Source organism: Gobio gobio (assembly GCF_949357685.1).
Source record: "Gobio gobio genome assembly, chromosome: 7".
NCBI classification, from domain to species: Eukaryota; Metazoa; Chordata; class Actinopteri; order Cypriniformes; family Gobionidae; genus Gobio; species Gobio gobio.
Window position 1 is genome coordinate 29,838,314 of NC_137103.1, and position 22,669 is coordinate 29,860,982.

General features: G+C 38.6%; 1 protein-coding gene across 1 annotated transcript; it reads right to left on the bottom strand.

The window, feature by feature from the left end:
• Window positions 1–2,859: 2,859 nt before the first annotated feature.
• On the bottom strand, window positions 2,860–22,062 carry wars2 (tryptophanyl tRNA synthetase 2, mitochondrial). The gene is made up of 6 exons (XM_079821615.1): window positions 21,930–22,062; window positions 9,320–9,577; window positions 6,375–6,455; window positions 5,734–5,816; window positions 5,522–5,640; window positions 2,860–3,959 (listed from the first exon to the last, which is right to left on the bottom strand). Exons 1-6 carry the CDS (start codon window positions 22,032–22,034, stop codon window positions 3,502–3,504), a joined length of 1,104 nt encoding a protein of 367 aa, XP_079677741.1. The 5' UTR covers window positions 22,035–22,062; the 3' UTR covers window positions 2,860–3,501.
• Between the last annotated feature and the right edge of the window lie 607 nt (window positions 22,063–22,669).

Here is a 22,669-nt window from a genome sequence, read left to right on the forward strand (position 1 = left end):
GGAAAACTTTTTTCGAAGCGTTAAGGGCAACCCTCTTACTGTTTGTCAAACCCAGCGCGACCAATGGGAAACGCAGGAAGGGAAAGAGCCAAAATATGTTGTCCAATGGAAGAGGAGGGAAATAAGCATAGTGGAGAAACTCTGAGATGAAGTTTGGAGATGGCTAGTGAATGAACCTTATTCGATTTAACAAGCAGATAAATGGCTGTCTGTTGTGAAAACCTTTGTTTTTGTTCCATTAGCGGGAACAAATCATTACTTTTTGGTAGAAAATTAAAAGTAGGCTATATGTAATAATTTTAACACGCATTTTTCTAAAGTTTTTGTCATTAGTCCGGTTGGGGCATTGTAAAATGTCTGGTTGATTAAATAACATAGGCTATTTGACCTTTAGAAATGTTTGGTTGCTTATTATTACAATTTAGTAAGCATACAATTCTATTTTTCTTTCGTTTGTTTCAGGGACACGTCTATTTAAGCTTGGTTGCGTGTTGATGACCTTTAATATCAGTTCGGTTATTCACTAAGATTAATATTAAACTTGACAAATAAATACCACATGGAACACTGGTCTGATTTAAGTGCATGTCCCATAGATTTCCCTTGAAGTTAGGCCTTTGACTCCGCAAACTATTCGTTTTTTATAAATGCAGATTTCCTCTCTGCTCCAAAATCAAATATCATCACCGTGCGTATATGTTCCACACAGAATCAACACCTTCAAAATTAGGTTTTATCTTCGTAGTGCAAAAACAAAAAGCAAACAATAGGCTATACGACACGTGACAATATATTTTTTTAAAAAAACAGCGTGGCTACATTAAATCAATGCTGACTGTTTTGCGCTTTTCATTGTTCTTATGTGTGCATAAGGTTGTTCCAAACAATTAATAACATTATATGGTAATATTAAATATTACTATTATTGATAAGTTCAAAGAATAACAATACATGCATTAACGCAGCAAGTAGCCTATAACCAAATAATATAATAAAATACAAAAAAAAACGAATTATGAACTATAAAGTAGCCTAATGAACTAGCCTATAAAGTAGTTGGATTAATAAAACGACATAGGCCTAGAAAAACTAGAAACAAATCTAATGAATATCTTAATTAAAATTACATTTCAAACTAGAGGAATTAGATAGAAATGCTAAATAAACTTGCTATGATTCCTTACCGCTAGAAGCCTATCAAATTACGCGACCAACATATGCATCATTGATTGACATTTAACAGCGAATTTATTTTATTAAAAAAAATAATTTAAAAAAAAGTGTTTGAATTAGCAGAAGTGCATAGACCGCGCTGCATCCAATTAGCTGATTTACACTGTAGGTACTTGAGTTTTAACCCAAAGATCCAGATGCTTGTACAATTTTAATTGGAAACATTATAGGCTATTCAAAACTTGTATCGTATTTTCAACAATAGGGAGAGTCTGACGGACTTTGATAGGACACGGTAATTTCATGGCTTTGATAAATGGGTTATTGTCGTGTGTTATTCAGAATAGGCTACTAAACCAATATTTTCCTTTTCCATACCTATACTCACATTAATTGTTACCTGATTTATTAGTGCATGATGATGCTGGACTAAATAAAGTGTGGATTAAATAGCCTAGTTTAATTACACGCAGACCTATTTTGAATGTCACACCAAAAATAAATATGAAATCATTGTAATTATTATAATCATCATCATCATCATCATCATCATTATTATTATGCTAGGCAACAGTTACTAAGAAATGGACATACCACTTGTTTAGGAGAGAGAGAGCGCGCGACTGGAAGCTATATTGGTTTCATTAAGTTTCATTAGAGGTAGGCTACTCTGCTTTATTCACGCTGGATGAAACCCATTTAATGCAGGAGGCCTATATTTTGATGATTTTTAACGCTTAATTAGAGAAAAAGGTCTGACCCCTGCCTTTCAGAAACAGCTCAAAGGGCTCTCGGCATGCGCATCACATGAGCCTTTAAACAACTAACTCAACACACACTTGACCGCGCATCGTATCATGAGCGCTGCATTCTATTAGCACACTGCCCATGGATCATGATAAAAACACTTATGTCGGACACGTTTTGTAGTTATTTTACCGGTTATACTCCCGCTATCCCATATTGGCAACTTGCACTTCGCGTATTAGCCTATTTCTATTTAGCTTCACATATGGAGTCTATACCAACCATACAACACTGGCACAAAACGCACCAGCTAAAAATAGCGTATTTGAACAAGGCAAAAAAATGAATGACACTTCAAAGTAGAACGTAAAATACTGTCAAATAACAAGCGCCTGTTCTTCGCATTCCGTCAGCCTATGGCTTTTATAGAGAACGGAATAAAAACAGCTCTAAACAAACGAATCATTTTGCTGGACTGATCATTAATTGCCCGGTGGAACGAATACACTCCCCACATAATCCTCCCATATATCCTTGAATTCACACACAACTTGGAGAATAATGCATGTTTGTACAGTAGGCTACATGACGACGGAAACGTTTCCAATCGCAATTTAAAAGAATCAGAGAAAATACGGGTACAGTTAATAATGTTCTCATTTCGTGATTTATGATGACTTATTTTAGAATTATTTCATTGAAAAGTAGGCAGAACCGGCTGAAGTCATTATACACCAGGAAATGTTATGTTTGACTTAATTTAAGCTTTATGAAAAAGACCTCGGATTTGAAATTGTTCCCAATTTAAAATTGCAAGCATAACTCATTATTTTAAAGAACACCCATTTATAACGCAACAAATCAACTCTTGAGTTATGAATTTGAATATCAGCCTGTGCATCTTAGCCTATTTTTTTTATTATTATTATTATTTTTTTTAGAATTTTCCCTAATACACTCCTGGCTACTTTTATTCTTTAAATGTAGAAAGGAGCCTATTAAACGCATGTATTTGTTAAAAAATCTTCAGGGATAAATGGGTATAACATCTTGTATGAAAATTTGTGTATCAAACATTGAAACATAAAAACATTTCTAATTTTATCAATTGCCCATTTTGCTTTGGACAGACAATCTTGACACCTCTTCACAGATACATTCCTATATGAGAAAATAAAAAAAAATCAGTGCAAAAGGCTACAATTCAATTATTATTCTTTCTTACACAAGCATATTGCGTGTGTGACTATGTCAACTAGCTGCCCTGAGCAGACTTTGCCAAGAGTTTTCCACTATTCCAGGACTGGCCGTTTCTCCTGCTCAGCATTTGTGTGTTGAGGCACGGGTGAGATTGAAAGGATTTTGAACGCAAGTTATTCATATACCAAATGAAGATTATTTATTTGTGTTTAAATAAATAGAAAATGGTAGACGGTACAAGAACAAACAAAACTGAGCATTTGAACAGACGTGGGTAATTTATGGTGACAGTGCTGTAATTTACTTACCAACAGTTTTTTCACCACTAAACTACAAGAATCTTAGACAGACAAAGAAGAGTTTGTTGCATTTCATAGTTTTTCAATTGCCATAATAAAAGCCCATCAGTTTCCGAACTTCCGTCATCACAGGAACTGCTAGGCTGCGAGCCTTCTCTGCTCCTTTGGCCAACAGACTCTCAAGATAGCCTCTGTCGGTCCTCAGTCTTTGGATCTCCAGCCGAATGGGTTGCAGCTTCTGTACAATAGCCTCGGCCACCACATTCTTGTACTGTCCAGTATCCATACCTTCAGCCAGCTGGACCACCTCCTCCACACTCTGTCCGGACACAGCCGCATGTATGGAGACTAGGTTTGATACACCTGGCCGACTCTCAGGCTCATAGGTCACTTCAGAAGTCAAGTCAGTCACAGCTCTGCGAATCTTGAAGACAATGTCATCAGGTGTATCGTCCAGGAAGACTGTAGATAACTTTTGGGGGTCTGACTTGGACATCTTAGAAGATGGATCCCTAAGAGATTTCACCTTTCGAGTGACACCTGAGAGTTAAAAGGTGGGAAAAGTTAAACATTTCATCTGCATTTTTTCTGCACTCTCAGAAAAAAAAAAAAAGTGTGACTGGGAATGGTACCCTTTCAAAAGGTACATCTTTGCACCAAAAGTGTACACATTAGTAACTAAATGGTACATATTAGAAACCTTTTAAAGGGTACCAGTGACTGCTTTTGTACCATTTTTTTCTGAGAGTGCATATTTTATTTTTAAGCATTTATTAAACAAGGACACATTAAGGGTCAATGATTGTCATTGATAGTAATGTGACAGTAAGTACATTTATAAATGATGTTCGTGAAGATTTCCATTTCAAATAAATCCTGTTCTTTTGAACTTTCTATTCAAAGAAAGAAACCTTAAAAAAAAAAAAACACGGTTCCCACAAAAATATTAAGCAGCACAAATGTTTTCAGCATTGATAAAAATAATAAGAATGATAATAGAATAATAAAGAGAAAGAATAATAAATAATAATAATGCAATAATATTTCACATGATTATTTTTACTGTATTTCTGATCAAATAAATGTAGACTTGGAGAGCATAAGAGACTCCTTTCAAAAACTGTGCAATATAGCATATGACTTTTTTAAAAAGTCACTGACACAAAATGTGTGTCAGATGTTGAATTCAGTAACGCTGATATATTTAGTTCAGTTCTTATTCAGTCTTATTAAGTACTTTAAGTACTATTCATTAGATTAACTGGCTCATTGGTTAATTTCATAAGTAGTTAAACCAAAAAGTGGTGCCGAATATGGCGCAGGAAACATGCTAGTTTATACAGATTTCTCTGCCTAATAATCATTTCAATACAAAAGTGATCATATAACGCAATTTCCACTTTTTATAAAAACGTTTTCGGTAAATTAGCATAAAACAGTGACCACAAGTCAAACACTCATCACATTGAAATGAAGAATCTCAGGAAAGCAACTGGGTTGCGTAAATATTATTTCTTTGTGAGATCACAACACAGATGGGCTCTAATGGTCGGATCTTTGAATTGGTTTCAGTGCAATAGATATTGTTTGGCTTCTTCAGCTTTGGCTCTAGTATGCAGGCACAGTCTTCCTTCACATGTAAGAAGAGCGACATGAACCGGTCCTTTGTGAAGTCACTATAGGGAAACCCCCCAAATGCATTATCACCCCATCACTCAAATAGAGGAGGAAGAGAACATTCCTTTAATCAAAGCGCCATTGCACACATGACTGGTTTCATATTGTGCTTTTATGATGGTGATAATTATAGAGAAAGACTGTAGCTCAAACTGATGATCCAACATGCCTGCCATGTGTGCGCACGGCTTATGCGAGGGTACACTGTTGTGTGAACGCGTAACATTCAGAGAGGAAAGCAGGGAGCTCGAGTAGACACTTGAGAGCACTGACTCATTTGTGTGTTCGCTGAAATGACACAGAGTAATTTGTCTTACTTCTCCACTTTTCAGAGTTTTTGCCCAGGTGAATCTTTATGAGAAAAACAGACTGATTAAAACGGGAAGTTAATGTCATGAGATAAACACAAGGACTTCCAAACATACTGAGCAGGGCACGAGGCTCGGGGAAGAACTCTCCATACTGGTTGTTAAAGATGCGGGCCAAGTCCTGGGCGAGCTCCAAGTGCTGGATCTGGTCCTCCCCTACTGGCACATGTGTGGATCTGCACAACAATAACACCACTCTCTCTCAAACAAAAAGCTGGGAATACAACCGCACTAAGAACAGAACACATCAAGAGCAGAGCCGGTCATACTTGTAGAGCAGAATGTCCGCTGCTTGTAACACTGGGTACGTATAAAGCCCCACACTGCCTTCATTCTTCAGGTTGCTCTTCATCTGCAAGGAAAAGAAATCGAGGATTTACCACTGGAAGGACAGAGAGGAAAGTTTGAAATAAATCTAAAGCACCTTTCATTACATTTGGCTGCAACTGTCTGTTTTCTTATTACAATGAGGTCTAACATCAAGCGCTGTCTCAGTGTCCCAGATCGGGCTGAATGAAGGAGTTTTGCCACATTAACGCACACAGGCAGCATCCAAAGGCCACTTTCCGCCACGTTTCACATGCACTCAGCTGTTGAGTAAACAGCTAGGTGTTTTCCCTGCAGCGGTGGGAGGCTTCTGGCCGAGCGCTCCGTCAGCAGCAATATAAAAGGGTTGTCCTCTCTGGGTGAATCACAGTCATTATCAAGCCCTGTCTCTCCCTGCCAGGTCCGCCCACCCCCACGACCGGCACAGGAAAACCCTGTCGCCGTGCCACATAGACACCAAACAGAGGAGGGAGGCTTGAACATTTAAGTTGGCAAGTTACCATCGTCTAGAGGCTGTAATATATCATGTGTCCTTTTATTTAACATGATCATAAGCAGACAAAAACAAACATGCTTTAATTACCTTCCATTGAGGCAAGTGCCGTAAACGCGGCATGCTGGTAAGGCAACCTAAGATCCACGAGAGCTCAGCATGTTCAGCGACCTGCACAGATCAATTGTATAATAATTACATTTTCACACAAAAAATAAAAAAGCTTGCATTTCTTTTCACAATGCATTAAGAGCCGGGGGGTGAAAACCTATTGAATTTGAAAATCAAGGTAAATTGTACTTAATTTGTCTTCCAGGAAACATGCAAGTATCTTCTGTTGCTTCTGAAGGGCAGTACTAAATGAAAAAAATGATATTTAAACAAAATAAGAAAAATGTGGACATCATCCTGTTCAAACGTTTTCACCCCCCGGCTCTTAATGCATTGTGTGCATTCTGGAGCATCAGTGAATGTTTGAACATTTTTTAGTAGTTGTGTTTGAGTCCCTCAATTGTCCTCAGTGTGAAGAGATGGATCTTAAAAGCATACAGTCACAGCTGGAGAGGGTTCAAATATGAAAAAGAGGCTGGAAAACTGAAGATTGTGCAGGACCTGGAGGATTTTTCTGAAGAACATTGGGCAGTTTAACTGCTCAGGACAAACAAGGGACTCATGAACAACCATAATCACAAAACAAAAAAAACAGCCGTGGATCATCCAGGGAGCGACACACAGCACTGAGAATCAATGGTTCATAAACTTTTTATCAGGGTTATTTGAATAAATTCAGCAATTTTTTTGTCTTGTGGACTATATGTAAACATTTTTGATGTAAAATATCTTATTCAGGACAGTACTAAATAAAAAATAACATGCATTTTGTATGATCCCCCTTATTTAGTTAAAACTATTCCCATTTTCACAGATTCTGCAAGCGGTTCACATACTTTTTCATGCCACTGTATGTTATTATATGTGTGTGTGTGTGTGTGTGTGTGTGTGTGTGTGTGTGTGTGTGTGTGTGTGTGTGTGTGTGTGTGTGTGTGTGTGTGTGTATATGTGTATATGTGTATATGTGTATATGTGTATATGTGTATATGTGTATATGTGTATATGTGTATATATATATATATATATATATATATATATATATATATATATATATATATATATATATATATATATAAAAATAACACACATACATACTACATATATAATATAATAAAAATAAATTAAATTAAATGCATTACTCTTGATATTGACAAGATGTTCCCCACCTTCCAACAGGTGCAAAGTAGCACAGTATGGAGACCTCTCTGCAGCATTTCTGTACTCAAGTACTCAAACTAGTCTTTCTCTCATTACAAATCTGCAAATCTGTGAGATCTGCAGTTCCCAAAAGAGCTCCAGAAGTGTGCACACACAGATTCGAAAGAAAATCACTCCTCAACATCAGTATGCTTCAGAGAATTACACTTTATGGGTGCTGCTGCCATTTCTCATACTCACTCAAAGGAGTCTGTGGCATCTGAAGTAAACCCCGTGAGGAACGAACATAAAACGTGATTTTATAGCACAGTGCTGAAAGAGATATTTATTACAGTTAGCGAATCTACGTGTGAGGGTGAGCCAGCAGATACAAAGATGACTGAGGGATCACGGCAGAAAATCTGATATAGTGGTGATGGATGTGTCAGATGACTTCATTTGTCAGATTTGTGCAATCAATTGAGACACAGAAAGAGTAAGAGAAACAATAGAGCTCTAATTATAAACTGTTTATTCCTCATACGCATCAGTAAAAAGACATTTTAAATAAACGTGAAAGTCCAGAGTGTTAAAAATGGTCGTATTAGTTTTGATTTATGCATCGAGTTCAATTACTTGAGTCTGCCAGAAACGTACACACAAATCTCTCTGTTGTGTGGATGCTATTCTGGTAAAGGGGTTTCTAAGGCAATTTACCCCAAACACACATAAAGCTATTGCACAAAGCCCTGTACTCAAGATCCGATTGATTTTAGCTTGTCACCATTTTTTTAATGAAGTCAAGTGTTTTCCTTGGGCTAGGGTATTATTTTCACATGTGGAACAGTCTTGTGCTCGTATGTTCGATGGGAGGTCTTCAGTCCTGCCAAGATATGTGGCATGAAGTTAAAATGGAATAAAATCAGGGGGAGTGCGAGTGTGTGTGCGTTTTCACATGCTCGCTGCAATGTTCCAGTGAGAAAACACACAAAAACCCGACACACTTTCACTCTGCTGCACAACACACACAAACACACAGAGTTGAAAGCATATCAGGTGGCTGAGAGGAAGAACATGTCCACACTTATTATGGTTACCCTTCAAAAGTTGCTCAATTCGAGAGAAAACGTGCTGGACAGCTAGCGAGTTGCTGCGCACAGTAAAATCTATTATTATCCTCCTCGTTCTGCTTCATGTGGTCACTTTGAAGTGAACCGTGAAAACGAATCTGTGTGTTTTCCCCGTCCTGAGAATTTGTAGAGATAGGAATCAGTTTGGTAGAATAAGCATTTAAAGCTAGCCTCTATTAAATAAATATTTGGCGATGGAAAATGTGTTTTAGCTGACTGCCAGTAGTTCAACCCAATAAAACGACCGGGCGCCTTTTTAGAATGAGACTTCTTAAGTTATTTGAAAGGTGCCTTTGACGTTATTTGACATTGTTTAGGCAGAAGGGATGAACAAAGATCTGCACAGTTCAAAAATATAATACTAGTAGCAGTTATGCGTGGTTTAAAGGGATAGTTCATTCCTCATGTAGTCCCAAACCTGCATTACTTTCTTTCTTCTGTGGAACGCTTTGGACTCCATTGACTTTCATTGTGTGGATAAAAACAGTTCATCAAAATATCTTTTGTGTTCAGCATAAGAAAGTAAGTCATAAATGTTTGGAACGACATGAAGGTGAGTAAATGATGACATAATATTCATGTCTGAAGGGACCATCCCTTTAATGTGATTTAATACATGTTGTTTACTTGGAAGCAAGTCTTCAAAGCAGGACTCACTTGAGACTGCTGAAAGAGGATGGAGCGAGTCGGGTCAATGCCACAGGCCAACAGACTTGCAGCCATGTCCAAGATGTTGTCTCGCAGAATCTGAGGGTCTTGAGGCTGGGTGATGGAATGAAGGTCTACGATGCTGTACATGACTGAACTGTACTCGTCCTGCAGGGACACCCAGCTCTCTAGAGCTCCCAGATAGTTCCCCAAGTGAGGAACACCTGTGGGCTGGATTCCTGAGAAAACCTGCCCTTTAGGGTGGCTCTGTAGGGAGGGAAGAAACAAGAGAATGAGACAAAATCGGTTTAGATGAAAGACAAACAGTAATAAGAGAAACAAAAGACAGCATAAAAGTGAATGTAACGAAAGTTGGTGGTGCACCTACAGGAAGAAAGGGGACGCCTTACACAGTTTTATAAATGTTATCAAAGCGATAAATCCAAAGTATGTCTCACACTAACAGAGCACCCTACCGGGTGAGAGAGTGCTAGAGCGGAACTGCTCCACGGCCAATGAAAACACTCCACAGTTCACAGCCAGCCAATAGCAGCTTTTAAGAGTGACATAGTTGTGGAATAACAATCACAGTAGTGATCCTACCCGAAACAGCAATAGAAGAAAGCAATGCGATGTTGTAAACCCATAAAGCATATTAAAGATTGGGAAGAATAAAACAAAGAGCTCATTTTAAAATGCTTGGACAGCCCCTACTTCTTAGGGTTTATGAAAAAAAAGAGCGAAATTCTTGTCCACTGACCTCTGGACAAATATTGTTACTAACAGGCCTAGATGAGCCAGGTTCTGACAGTGGTTGGTAGCAGTAATTTCAGGCTGAACTCCCACTTTTAAAACTCTCAATAATCTAGTCTTTAAGAAAAGATTAAACTTAAAACATAAAAACGGGGAAAACATCCTTGCATGAAAATGGTCGTTAACACCTGCATCACATGTATAAGGTAACTTACTTTGGGGCCCATTTACAATCTGAGATCTATGGCTGATCTGAAATCAGTTTGGCTTGAGGGAAGCCTATAGCCGAGGGAATACAATCACTGATCCAGTGTCATTAGCTAGTTAGCCCATATATAGGGAAGGAGAAGGCTATTTATGCCATTACTGGGTGAGTAATTGCAGTGCAGTGGCCCGAATGCACAGGGCCTCTCTGAGGTGTCAGAAGTGATTTGGGGCAGAACGGAGCCTGGTTCATGTGTGTTCTCACCTTGCGCTGTTCCCCTCTTCCCCTCCGGCCGATCATTAACCATCCAGACATGGTAATGGTGTCATTTGAGACAATCACACATAAGCTGAAACAACACTAGCCCCAAATACCGAAGGAATAATCAGCATATCGCACCTCCCATCTACCGACAAGAAGGAATGTCTGAAAAATCAGGATTTTATATATCAATTTTTTTAGCAGCTGGTGTGATGATGGGGGAATTTTATTCAATAGGTACATTACATAGTTTAAATTTTCAATGTCATTCTTCATTATATATCAAGGGGGTAGGTATGGTTAACAATGACAGGGACATCAGATAAACAATACAGAATTTCCTAATTCTGCAATATTTATTTGCGTTTATTTACATTTGGCTGTTTTGTTGATGCCATAAAAAAAAACAGCATTTTTCACATTTCTTTGTTTAATCTAACGTCAAATGAAAAAGCTTGTTTATTTTATATATTGTACAATACATGCATCAAACCATGCATTTATGCAATTTGATTTCATGGTGAAATTACTAACCTGAAATGTAAGTCTTGTTGTAATTTGTAAATGTGTAGAGAATACACAATGCTCAAGTCAAACACAGCATCCCTGTTAATTTAAAGTATAATGTGAAATAAATACTTTCATTTTACAAATAAAATCATGACACATTATACTATTCCCATTCTAACCTACAGTAATTTCACCCATTTACTCAAATTTACTGAACTTGCTCTCTTCTCCTCAGCTGTCCCACCAGCACAAACTCTTTCTTGATAACACCTGGCAGGAGCAGTAACTTCTCTCCTAATGTTTTACATTGTCAAACACAAAACTGTTGTACCACAGTGCAGCAAAGTAGCAAAAAAAAATCCTACTGGCCTAACATATGGAGTACACATTAAACGGTATGAGTGTGTGTGCAAGCTGATAGGGTTACATAGTACACCTACGATCCCTGTTCTTACACTCATGTAGGCACTTTGTAGGAGTATTTAATTGTAAGAATGTCTGTGTGTGTTCCAGTTGGTGCAGGATAGAGTGAGCTAGTCTAGAAAAAAATAGATATAGTATATGAATAACAGTTTTTTTCAGTCTACTGCAGACAGTGTGTGGAGGTCCAGAGTATTTTGGGTGATTCCGTCTCAGGTGGTTCAAAAATAGTACATTTCTGCATGTAAACAGTAAAAATGAAAATCTGGTGGTTTTGCAATACTAATACACACACACAAAAAGGTCATGAATCTCCGTTTGACCATTTGAGATGGACTGATGCTTTTCTATCAACATAGTGAAAGTATTGCAGGGCAGTTAGAGTGATGGAAAAACAGAAGCAATGCCACCAAAGGCCACCAATAGAATAAACAGAATGACAACTAACATTTAAATCTTCATTGTGAACAGATTAGGTTAGCTGTAAAAAAGATAATTTAATATTTTGCAATTATACTAAAGGTTTTCATACTCAAAAGGACTTTTGTACGCCAGTGGTTTTCAAATAGGGTCATAGAGCAAAGAAAAAAATAATAATGATAAATGCATATGACTACATGCGACTAATATAGCTTATATCAGCTTTTAAAACACTTTTCATATCTTTTGTTGACAAAGGCTGTCATTTTTTTTATCTGTCACTTGGTAAAAGTGACTGACACCCACAAACAGTATAAAATGATAAATACAAAAAACAAAAAAAGATGACAATTTCAAAGTTTTTATTTTTAGAGGCATTTTATTCACGGTTGTATTTAGGCAAAGTATTGCATCCACTAGATGTCCAAATTCAAATTGGACATTGACTGACACAATGAGCTTGTAATTAACAGCTGGCCATTATGCACACACTGTGAAAAACATTTCCACCTAATAAAAAATTAAAAAACACTTCCGCTGAATTAAAAAAATTAAGTTCAGCTTCTGCCTTAAATTAAGTACAATCAAACTGGCTGCACAAGTCATTTCAACTAATTTTCTTTTTAAATCTTGTCTAGTTGCATCTTGTATACTAGCCTACTAATGATGACAACTTAAAAATAAAGTTGAAATAAGTTTTGATGAGTTAAAGTAATGGAAAAACATGTTTCCATGAATTAAGGATCATATAATTTTTACAGTGAAGAAACGTTCACCAAGAAACGATAAGAACCTAAAGAGCCATCAAGACCTTGATGAAACAGACAGCCTAGCTGGACTCTGACATCCCGGCAGAGACGGCCATCTTTGCATGCCAATTCCAACACTACCTTTCACCACCCTTTATGGTTCTGCAGGAAAGCATCAGCAGCTCAGTAAATGTGGAGAAGCTCTCCACAGGAGCTGATATCAGAGAGGGAGCGTGAGGCCGGTTCTGAACGGCACCTCTGACCCTGCCGCCCCAGTCCATTTGTCCCCCACTAAGCTTCAGACACACAGAACCTACTGTTACTGTGTCTATCAGCATCGCCTCACTCACCCTATTAAAACAGACATCACGCTGAACAGCAGAAACACATGCCTTAATCCTGCCACTCTCCACTGGGCTACCCAACAAAGCTCCGCTTTGGTGAAGTATAGAGCAGAAAATCATTTTTATGCACCTTCCCGTGCCCGAAGCGGTGGGGAATGTGTTTTTTTGCCGTACTGAAACACACTCAGCTTGAAGCGAAGTGCGAACGGCCGAAAATAAAACAGGAACGAGGCCTGTTTTGAGGGGAAAACACATTAGAGAAAGTATGAGTGACAAAGCCAAAAAAGCAGTGAAAGAATGAGCAGGAGACAGAGCAAAAGAAGAGGTATTTCGTGGGGAGGAGGGTAGTGTACAGGAGGTGGCAGGGGGGCAGGAGATGGAGCGTTTGATTAAATCTGCGGTTGACGTTTCGGACAGGTGAGATTGATGAGGTTCCTCTACGCTTCACACTGTGCGGAGAGCGCAGGGAGAGGAACAGAAACTCGCAGTGTGGAGAGCCAGGGCTGGGGGCCCTCTCACACCGTGGGGTCCCCGGCCTGATTAATGGGGCTGGAGTCCCTTCAAAAACAGCGCTCCCAGCAGAAAGGGCCGCACCGCGCTCCAAAAATAACCAGGACGGGACAGACGCTCCACTACGGACCGCGGCTCGGAGGCCAAACCCTGAACCGTTTAGGACCAATCGCTTTTGTTTCACTACAATCCTCCCTCTGCCGATCACATTACATATTAAAAGATAGGTTACGCTTAGTCTGACATGAAATATAATTATTTGAAAGCTACACAGAAAAGGCTGCCGAAATCTTAAACCAAAACCCACCGCCTGGCATGGAGAATGATAAATGTCTTGCATGGATTATATTGCGATATTTGGACACTCTTTATAAACTACACTAAGCAAATAAAGGACAAATCCACTTCAACCCTTTTTCCCTTTTGAGCCTCGACAGGAAAAACACAGAGGCGCTAGCCTACTAATGACAAATTAAACACATAAAAGTCACAACGAAGCAGAAATAACCTGCACACACCTCATAAATTTATCAATGTGTAATTATGGTAACACTCAGGAACTCCTGAGCCAGAGTTTTTTTTCCTTGTTCCCTCTAATTTCCTGCAGAGCTGACTGTTGGTTTGAGCACAACCCAGAAGCTTGATACCAGATAGTGGGTGCAATTCAATTAACTACGTCAGATTTTCTGTTCCCATAAGTCTAGAGGGTATGGCACAAAACTCCAACATTGCTCTACAGGAATTTAGAGCCAAAATACACTAAATTATCAAAAATATTATGAGCGCTAGAGGGGTCTGGAGGGGTTATTCAGCACATATTGCGTTCATCCTTCAGAATGATGAACCGAATTACACAGCAGAGTGTGAAATAAAGTGCTTAGCTGACATGTAAAAACAAATCGTGTAATTAATAAATAATAATCAGGCCCAGCTCATGTGCACCTCCTTTCCTACGGTTTTCTCTCCGGGCGGCTCTGGGAGTAGGTTTAATGGCTTTAGCTGACATGAGAGTTAGAGCATTTAGACCTGAGCAAGAATTAAGAGCCGTTTCCTTTTTGTGCAACACCAGGCTGAGATGACTGATATCAGCCATTAAGACCACAGGCGATTAAGGGCCGGATAGGGAGCGTCATGTTTTATAACACAGCTTGGAGCGAAGGCCCACTTCATCCTGCTGCCTCCTCATGCTGCAACGTATGGAAGGATAATCAGGGAAGTTTCAGGATGTGATTGGAACAAAAGCTTAAAAGTGACAGGAGTTTTATTGTCTAAATAACTGCATAAAACACTTACCCAACAGGGGTATTTCAGCAGCTCCAGAAACAAAACAAAAGTTTTCAACACAGAGTGAAATATTAATGCATTTGTTAGTCAAAACTTGCTGATTTTGGTGGTAAGAAAATCTAAGCTAAGCTGCTTTTATTTGCTTGCCAAGTGGATTGAGACCCTTTTTGACATTTTATAAACATTACTTTTTTACAGGTAGCCTAGAAACCTAGACGCACTGTAGCGGCAGCAAATCTAATTTGCAGCCAGGGTCGTCTAGCAACTCTCCGTTGGCTTGTGAGCTGGAAAAACCCAACTCTGGTCAGGCCAATCACATCGTGTATAGAGTCGGTGGGCGGGTTTAACATCATGACGGCAGAGTTGCGCCGGTTCCGCGTGCTACTCGTAAACAAAGAAGCTGGCGAACAGCGGTCTTTCGAATTGGCTTTGGCCGCGACTCTGGAAGACTTGGAGTTAAGCTTTTCTTTGAGGAAAGAACAAAGAATAGCATTGAAGTCATTCTTAAAGGGATAGTTCACCCAAAAACGAAAATGTGATGTTTTACTGCTTATCCCCAAGGCATCCAAGATGTAGGTGTCTTTGTTTCTTCAGTAGAACACAAATTAAGATTTTTAACTCCAACCGTTGCCGTCTGTCAGTCGTATAATGCATGTGAATGGGGTCTAATTCTGTTAGAGTAAATAAAAAACATACCTGCGCGGTCATAGAAATGTATACATAGATGCCTCATTAGTGCCTGCGCGGATGGGTCGAATGAGGAATCTACGTATATATTTCTATGATCACGCTGGTATTTTGACCTTACTCAAAATACGGAAGTTATGGCGGTCTGGAGAGCTGATGACATTCGTCTGATATGAGGTGAAATAGTAGCATAAATACCGTTCGGTTTCTCGCAGAAACCGATCATTTCGTGTCTTAAGACATCAATGTGTCACCACGACAATTTGAAGTTGTCTGTGCATGTTTTTTTTACTCTAATAGAATTAGACCCCATTCACATGCATTATACGACTGACAGACGACAACGTTTGGATTTTTAAACGGTTAAAAATCTTAATTTGTGTTCTACTGAAGAAACAAAGACACCTACATCTTGGATGCCCTGGGGGTAAGCAGAAAAAACTAAAATTTTCGTTTTTGGGTGAACTATCCCTTTAAGAAAGGAAGATGCGTTCGGCCGTCCGGATACGGCGAAAGTTTAATCTATCAACTAGCTCCGCTTCCCCTTCTTTGTTTTTCTGGTTGGTTGTAGCGCTATCCTATTGCGTGCAGAGGGAATTTGAAAGACAACCGTTTATCCCGCCCCTCGGATTGAGCCCTGCCAATGGTGTGTTCCCAGACCCAACATCTTGAAGTGGGTCTGGCTTGTCAGGCTAATTTACAGGCAAAGATTGCATTAAATTCCCCTCCCACTTATACTTGGACAGAAAAAAGTCTGTGCTCATCTCTGGCTTTTCACACCACAATTAAATGACTTTTCATAACCCTTCCTTTGCCAGGAATACACTCCATATTTTGACGCACATCACACCTAGCAGCATTGTGAACATCCACATTAGCATCCAGTCCCCAACATTTGGAGAAAATTAAAACAAATGAAAACCAACACCTCATTTCAAATGTTGTTGCTGGTAATAAAGGACTGCTGGGATGGTTTTTGACGTCTTTCTGTAACCTCACTCCCACAGTCGCAGGGCTCTGCACTTTAGCGTCCCAAACGACACACTGCCTGTAGTTAACAAAACAGAGACTGGCTGCCAGCGGTGGATGCACATTCCTACACGGCAAGTGTGCAGAAGCCATCAAATAAAACCTGGTTGTCAATCAAGTCAAGGCAGTGGGGGCTTCACATGCTCAGTAAAAGGCTCAACAGTTATAATTTACTGTGCTTAGGTCCAGTTAGGATTACATACACTTAGGGAATTGCATTGTTAATTAACAGTTGCTTAACATACTCCAGTTCACTTTGAGTACCAGGATTCCCATATAGAAAAAAACCCCCGCTGTAATGGCTGTTATAATCAGTGTTATTTTAGGATGGTTTATTCTAACAGTGAGACATGGCTAATTGAGCAAGAATTAGCAAGTGAGTTTTGCAAAGAGGGTCTAGATAATATAAATATAAAATTGGTATAGGCTTAATTTTTTATAAATAATAATAATAATACTTCATGTACACTTTCTGTCAACATGAAATCAAAACTGACAATTCTTTTTTCCTTTTTTTCCTTCTCCTGCCTTCGTTTGGGAATTACACTCAGGGTCTTTGGGGTCTCCACAGACCCCAGGCAACAAAATGTAATTTTGTAACTAAACAATTTTTTTTTTAGAACAAATGTAATTTTACTCTGTTTATTAATGTTTTTACTCAACATCTGTGCAGTCTTTGGAGTATTTATAATCATTTTTAAATGTATATACATTTTCACACAAAATCAGTTAATGTAAAATTCACTTTATAAAAAGACCCAAATTTCTAACTTTCATTCTTGGGGATAACATGGATAATTTGACATGGTTTAGTGTAAGATTTTTGCCCATCTTTTGGAAAATGCAGTTTTAAAATAAAAAAAAATACTTTTACCAGTAAATGGCTACAGAGCTCCACTATTTGCTATGTGCCAAGTATTTTTCAGTTGGATTAATATCTGAATGTTATGACATTTATAACAATTAAAATTAATTAATTTTGTCAACGTTTAGCATTTTTCTGTACTGAAAAAAAATTTTTTTCAATGATGTTACATTATGATTAGAATCAAACCTGAACAAGAGAAAAGTTTTTAGAGTGTATAATTTATTTCAAACATCTGATTTTCTTATAATTCTACAAATTTAATCTACACTTCAGTTACTAACTGCATGTAACAGAACAAAAATTAACAGAAATGAACAGCTATATTACATATTGAGTAAAAAATACACACCATGAACCTCAAAATGCAATGAACTGAACAGCAATAACAAATGTATTCCTCTGTGTGTGTGTGTGTGTGTGTGTATGTGTGTGTGTGTGTGTGTGTGTGTGTGATCATTTTGCATTGTGGATGTTTTATGCATTGTTGGAAGTGTGCCACTTCATTTCTGTATGCGTGTTCTGTGTTGTTTCTGTTTTTGAGGATGAATTTTGTCCATTTTCTAAGCGGGGTCTCTGACCCTGAGTGTGACTTTTTTGTCACACTAACATAAAAACAGATATCAATCCAATTTATTTTTTATTTGTAGATCTAGAGAGTGTTGACCACTGTACAATGCCATTTGGACAAGGGGAAAAACATTTTTTTATTTGAGCAAACCCCGAAGACCGGAGAAGGGTTAAGGAATATTGCAGTATTTATTATAAATTAATGATCCATGAACATCATGGCTGCAGCGGCGCAATGATTTGTTGGTATTCTGTGAAACATGGAGGTAGTATACACCTTCGACTTACTATCACAGCCCTTTACAACACACAGAACCATGGCTAATCACACAGGTAAATCCACAACACAATTTGTCGGCTGCAAGCCTGAAACTTTCTCTGCAACTACACAAACTTAGTGCCGGTCACATTGAAAGTTACCTAGCTGGGGGCTACTTTCAGGTGCTGTAATATCATTGCGCTGCTGCAGCCATGGTACTGCCGATTAGAATCAATGATGTATGCTAAGCTATGCTAAAAGTGCTACCGCCAGATACAAAGATCGGCTGAATGGATTCAAAAACGGTAAAACTGAACTATTTAACTCTATGGGACTTGTAAAATGAGCCTATTTTCAAAAAAAGTGGAGTGTTCCTTTAACAGGTTAAGTAGAATATAATGAATATAACGGCTAATATAGGTCATATATTTAGTGACAGAGTTGATTAACTCTAGTGAATAAAATTCTGTGGACACTGAATGACTGCCTGAGGTAAATGTGATGCTAAAGTTACATGACATTGTTTAGTTTACAAGCAGTTATATTGACGTCTTTCCGCCGTTGAAACACTGATTGAGCGATTACACCACATATGATACGTGACAGTAAGTTGTAATGTATCCTCAACACACCTTAGCTGTTCATTCATGTTTATTCTTAAGGAAGAGATGATCGATCGCGCTCACAGATGATCACGTTCACGTTCACGCGCGCGCGCGCCGTTGCTGCTTGAACTGTGATGTGATCAGTGATGCCACATTAAAGAGCGTCAAAACAGCATTTATCGTTTGAATTTCGTGATACATGTTGATCGATGTTGGTGTGGGAACTCGGATTGAAGTGTGTTCCGCACTTAAAACATGCCCACTGTTAAAGATTGCATTCGGAAACAGTTCGGTTTCTCAGTGAAGTCTGGTCCTCTTCTCATCGAGAACATGAGCTCTCGCTGTCAGTGCTTGTGCATGGAGCAGACCTGGGTGTTTCTCAGATATACTGAAATATGTCCACACCGCAGACATGTTGCTTCAGACAAGCACGTGCAGGTTGCGGTTTCTGTTTGCATCACAACATTTCGGCCGTGTTGTTTCGGTGATAAAAGTCTTTCGGCCGAAAACCGAAAATACACTTTTGGGCCATTTTCGGCCGAAAATTTCCGGTGGCCGAATATTTGGTGCATCCCTAGTTAAAACATTCTTCAAAATATCTTCTTTTGTGTACAGCAGAACAAAGAAACTCATGAACTATCCCTTTAATGTGCCCTCATAATCTTTCATCAAAATAACTTCCCCTCTAGACTGGGTAAATCCAGCCCAATCTTCCGTTACAAATCTGCAGGGAACAATCACAAACTGGCATATCCACCTGGTGCGCTATTGGTGAGTTTAACACGACGATGACTATAGAGAAGCGACGGCAAGCAGCTTTTTTGTTTGCATTCAACATGGCTGCCACCGAAGCGCAGCAACCCGTTGATGCTGCTGTAGCTGCTGTTTTAAAAGATTTCAAAGGCAAGTTCTTTGAAAACGGAACAGAAACTTGCCCTGGAACAATTCCTACAAAAGAAGGATGTGTTTGCCTTACTACAGACCGCTTTGCAAAGTACGTCAACCGGATCAGTGGCCCGATTGATAGAAGGACTATCCAATTACGTACAGAGTCATTTGAACTATGCCCATTGATCACGCCTCTTGTGCAGAAGAAAATACAAAGCAGACTCCCCAGACTAATGTTCAATCTTAAAAGATTGAGCTTGGTCTGGTGATAGCCAGACAACTTCCCCTCCATCTTGCAGCAACAACTCTTCTCTGATGATGTTTACTGACGTGACATGACATCACAGCAATAGAGTGGTGCAGGTATAATGTCACTTTGTAGGTTAACCAGTAGTTAGCATCACACTGTTTCCCTCGACAAAACCCCAATAGGATTTTTCCATAGGCTTTTGGATTACAGCAAAAAAACAAGCTCTGCAATCAACAAAAGTTTATGATACTTGCACATTTTGTCCATCAAGGTAATTGTTACAGAATAACACAACTTTTATGAATTTTGAAGTCGAAATGCAGCTGGCAGAAGTAAAAAGCTACACCACAGTCCCACAATTTCAACGTCACCACCACTAAGCTTCCGACAACTCTTTTCGTTTTTATCTCAAAACATTTTCGCAGAACATTTGAGTGAAACTAGTTTATAAGAGCCCAATTATGAGCATGATGAGGCTGTAAAAGTTGACTGAGCATACATGCTCAGCGTGATGACGTTTAATCTACCGGACAGCCTCTGTAGTCCCATTTAGCCACTTGTTAGCAACAGCCATTTTCAAGACACGTAACAGCTTCCTTTTAAAATCACGAGTGGGGTATTAACTGATGTATTTTATGTTGTATAATAAAACGTGAACGTGTCCTGAGCTTGTGTTCACCACAGACCTTATTTCAGCCATATAACCAAAGTCCCATTCAAACCCATTGACTTCAGGACGATGGAACCGGAAGTGCTAAAATGCTAACTCGCTTCCGCGTTTTGGCCTACAAAGTGATGTTATACTGCATCACTCTATAGCAAACCTCCACCATACAACAATTACTGAAGGATAAAATCAAGTCCGGCCCCACATTTGTTTCTTGTTCAAGAAGTCTTCACTTTTTTTCAATTAGATACACATCACCATAGACCTAAGTCAGGTTAGACACCATATTGAATTTAACACAGATGAAAACAAGGCTGTGAGTGATAGACTTACAGTCTTTACAATGGCAAGCACTGTATAAAGGTCTAGATCAGTGATGTCCGAACTCTGTCCTGGAGGGCCACTGTCCTGCAGAGTTTAGCTCCAACTGGCCTCAACACACATGCCTGCAAGTTTCTAGTATGCCTAGTAAGACATTGATTAGCTGGTTCAGGTGTGTTTAACTGGGGTTAGAGCTGAATTTCAAAAAAAAAAAAAGCAGGACAGTGGCCCTCACAGAGCAGGATTGGACACCCCTGGTCTAGATCAAGTCGTTTTCAGAACTCACAACTTTCAAAACTGTTTTTAGGAGTATGTCAACTAGTTATCCCCTGCTTCAAAACAAATGTTAAACTGCTGCAAAACAGTTCCACGGTTATCTTTTATGGAATCATGAGATAATCTTGATGTTGTTGTTACCACATAAAAAGTGAAAAATCTTGGACATAATTTATTTTGAAGAAGAAGTGTTTCTGAAGGCTTTTATGCTCACCAAGGCTGCATTTGTTTGATTAAAAAAATACAGTAAAAACAGCTATATTATAATATAGCCATTAATCCAGTCTTCACTGTCACATTATCTTAAATAAATAATTCTAATATTATAATAATTTTAAAAATCTGAATAATTTCTGTCAGTGTGAGTTGTGCACAGACTTCTGCAGCACTGATTTACTCACTGCGGTTAACAAGCATGACGATGCATAACTGCATGTTACATGTAATCCTGACTAAATGTTACTCCCACTAAATAATAATCCAACTATTCTAGACATAGCTTTAGCAACTAGACACTTACATCTAACAATAACAAGGCGCTTTTTAAACAACGCCGTTATATAGACATTGGCCTGTATTTGAAAACACTATAGGCTAATGTAATGTGTTTAGATTGACAATTACACTTGCCGGATACTTTCAATGTATTGCAGAAGGTCTCCACTGAAGGTGAACCATGTAACAGATCCTCCGTGAATCTGTCAAACTGGCAAATAACAAAATGGTAAAAGAAAAGTCCGTCTTACCGTTGTTCCCGTCGCTTTCCCAGCTTTAAACAATCTTCGATAGGAATTACTCTTGTTTATAAAACGAAAGACAGATTTCAAGTTGCAATTCATGGACAGCGCCATCTTGAATTATTCATAAACACACACGTACGGTGTCCAGTAAGGGACATACGGGTAAAACAGGTCGGTAACTCGCTCATATTTCAGAAGGAACTGCCCATGAAATTCTAGAAATCCCTGAGCCTAGGGGCTTGTGTAGACCTTAATCCACACTTGCATATCAGAAGGTATATGTTGAAAGACAGTACAGTCTTTCAAACGCGAAAAAAACGTCAATAAAAAGTTAGTAAACAATGTCACTTAATGTAATATTTACCTCAGGAAAGCATTTCAACCAGCCTAGAAAAAAAGTAACTTTACAGAGGAGCATTTTGATAAATATATGCATGAGATTACATATTCATTATTGGCTATTACTGCTGTTGTTGAAATTTTATATTTTATTTTATTTTATTTATATAATTAGAAACATAGTTGAATATGTAAAAAGTTGATATAAAATCTGCTTTAGGTGTATTTTAAATGTTTGTACAGCTCAGTATTATTTGAGTGTTGATTATTAAATACATTTGATTAATTAGCTTGATTATTACATTTATTAAATTAAATACCTATATGATTTCTGGTTCCGGGTTTCGGACGAGTTCATCCGTAATTCATTTTGGTACATCACTAGTAGGCCTATAAATGTATTTACA

Coding starts and splice junctions, on each gene's coding strand:
- wars2 (XM_079821615.1), bottom strand. CDS start 22,034: ATGGCGCTGTCCATGAATTGCAACTTGAAATCTGTCTTTCGTTTTATA. Junction 9,578..21,929: donor GGAAAGCGACGGGAACAACG/GTAAGACGGACT, acceptor CCCTCCCTACAG/AGCCACCCTAAAGGGCAGGT. Junction 6,456..9,319: donor TCCTCTTTCAGCAGTCTCAA/GTGAGTCCTGCT, acceptor TGATCTGTGCAG/GTCGCTGAACATGCTGAGCT.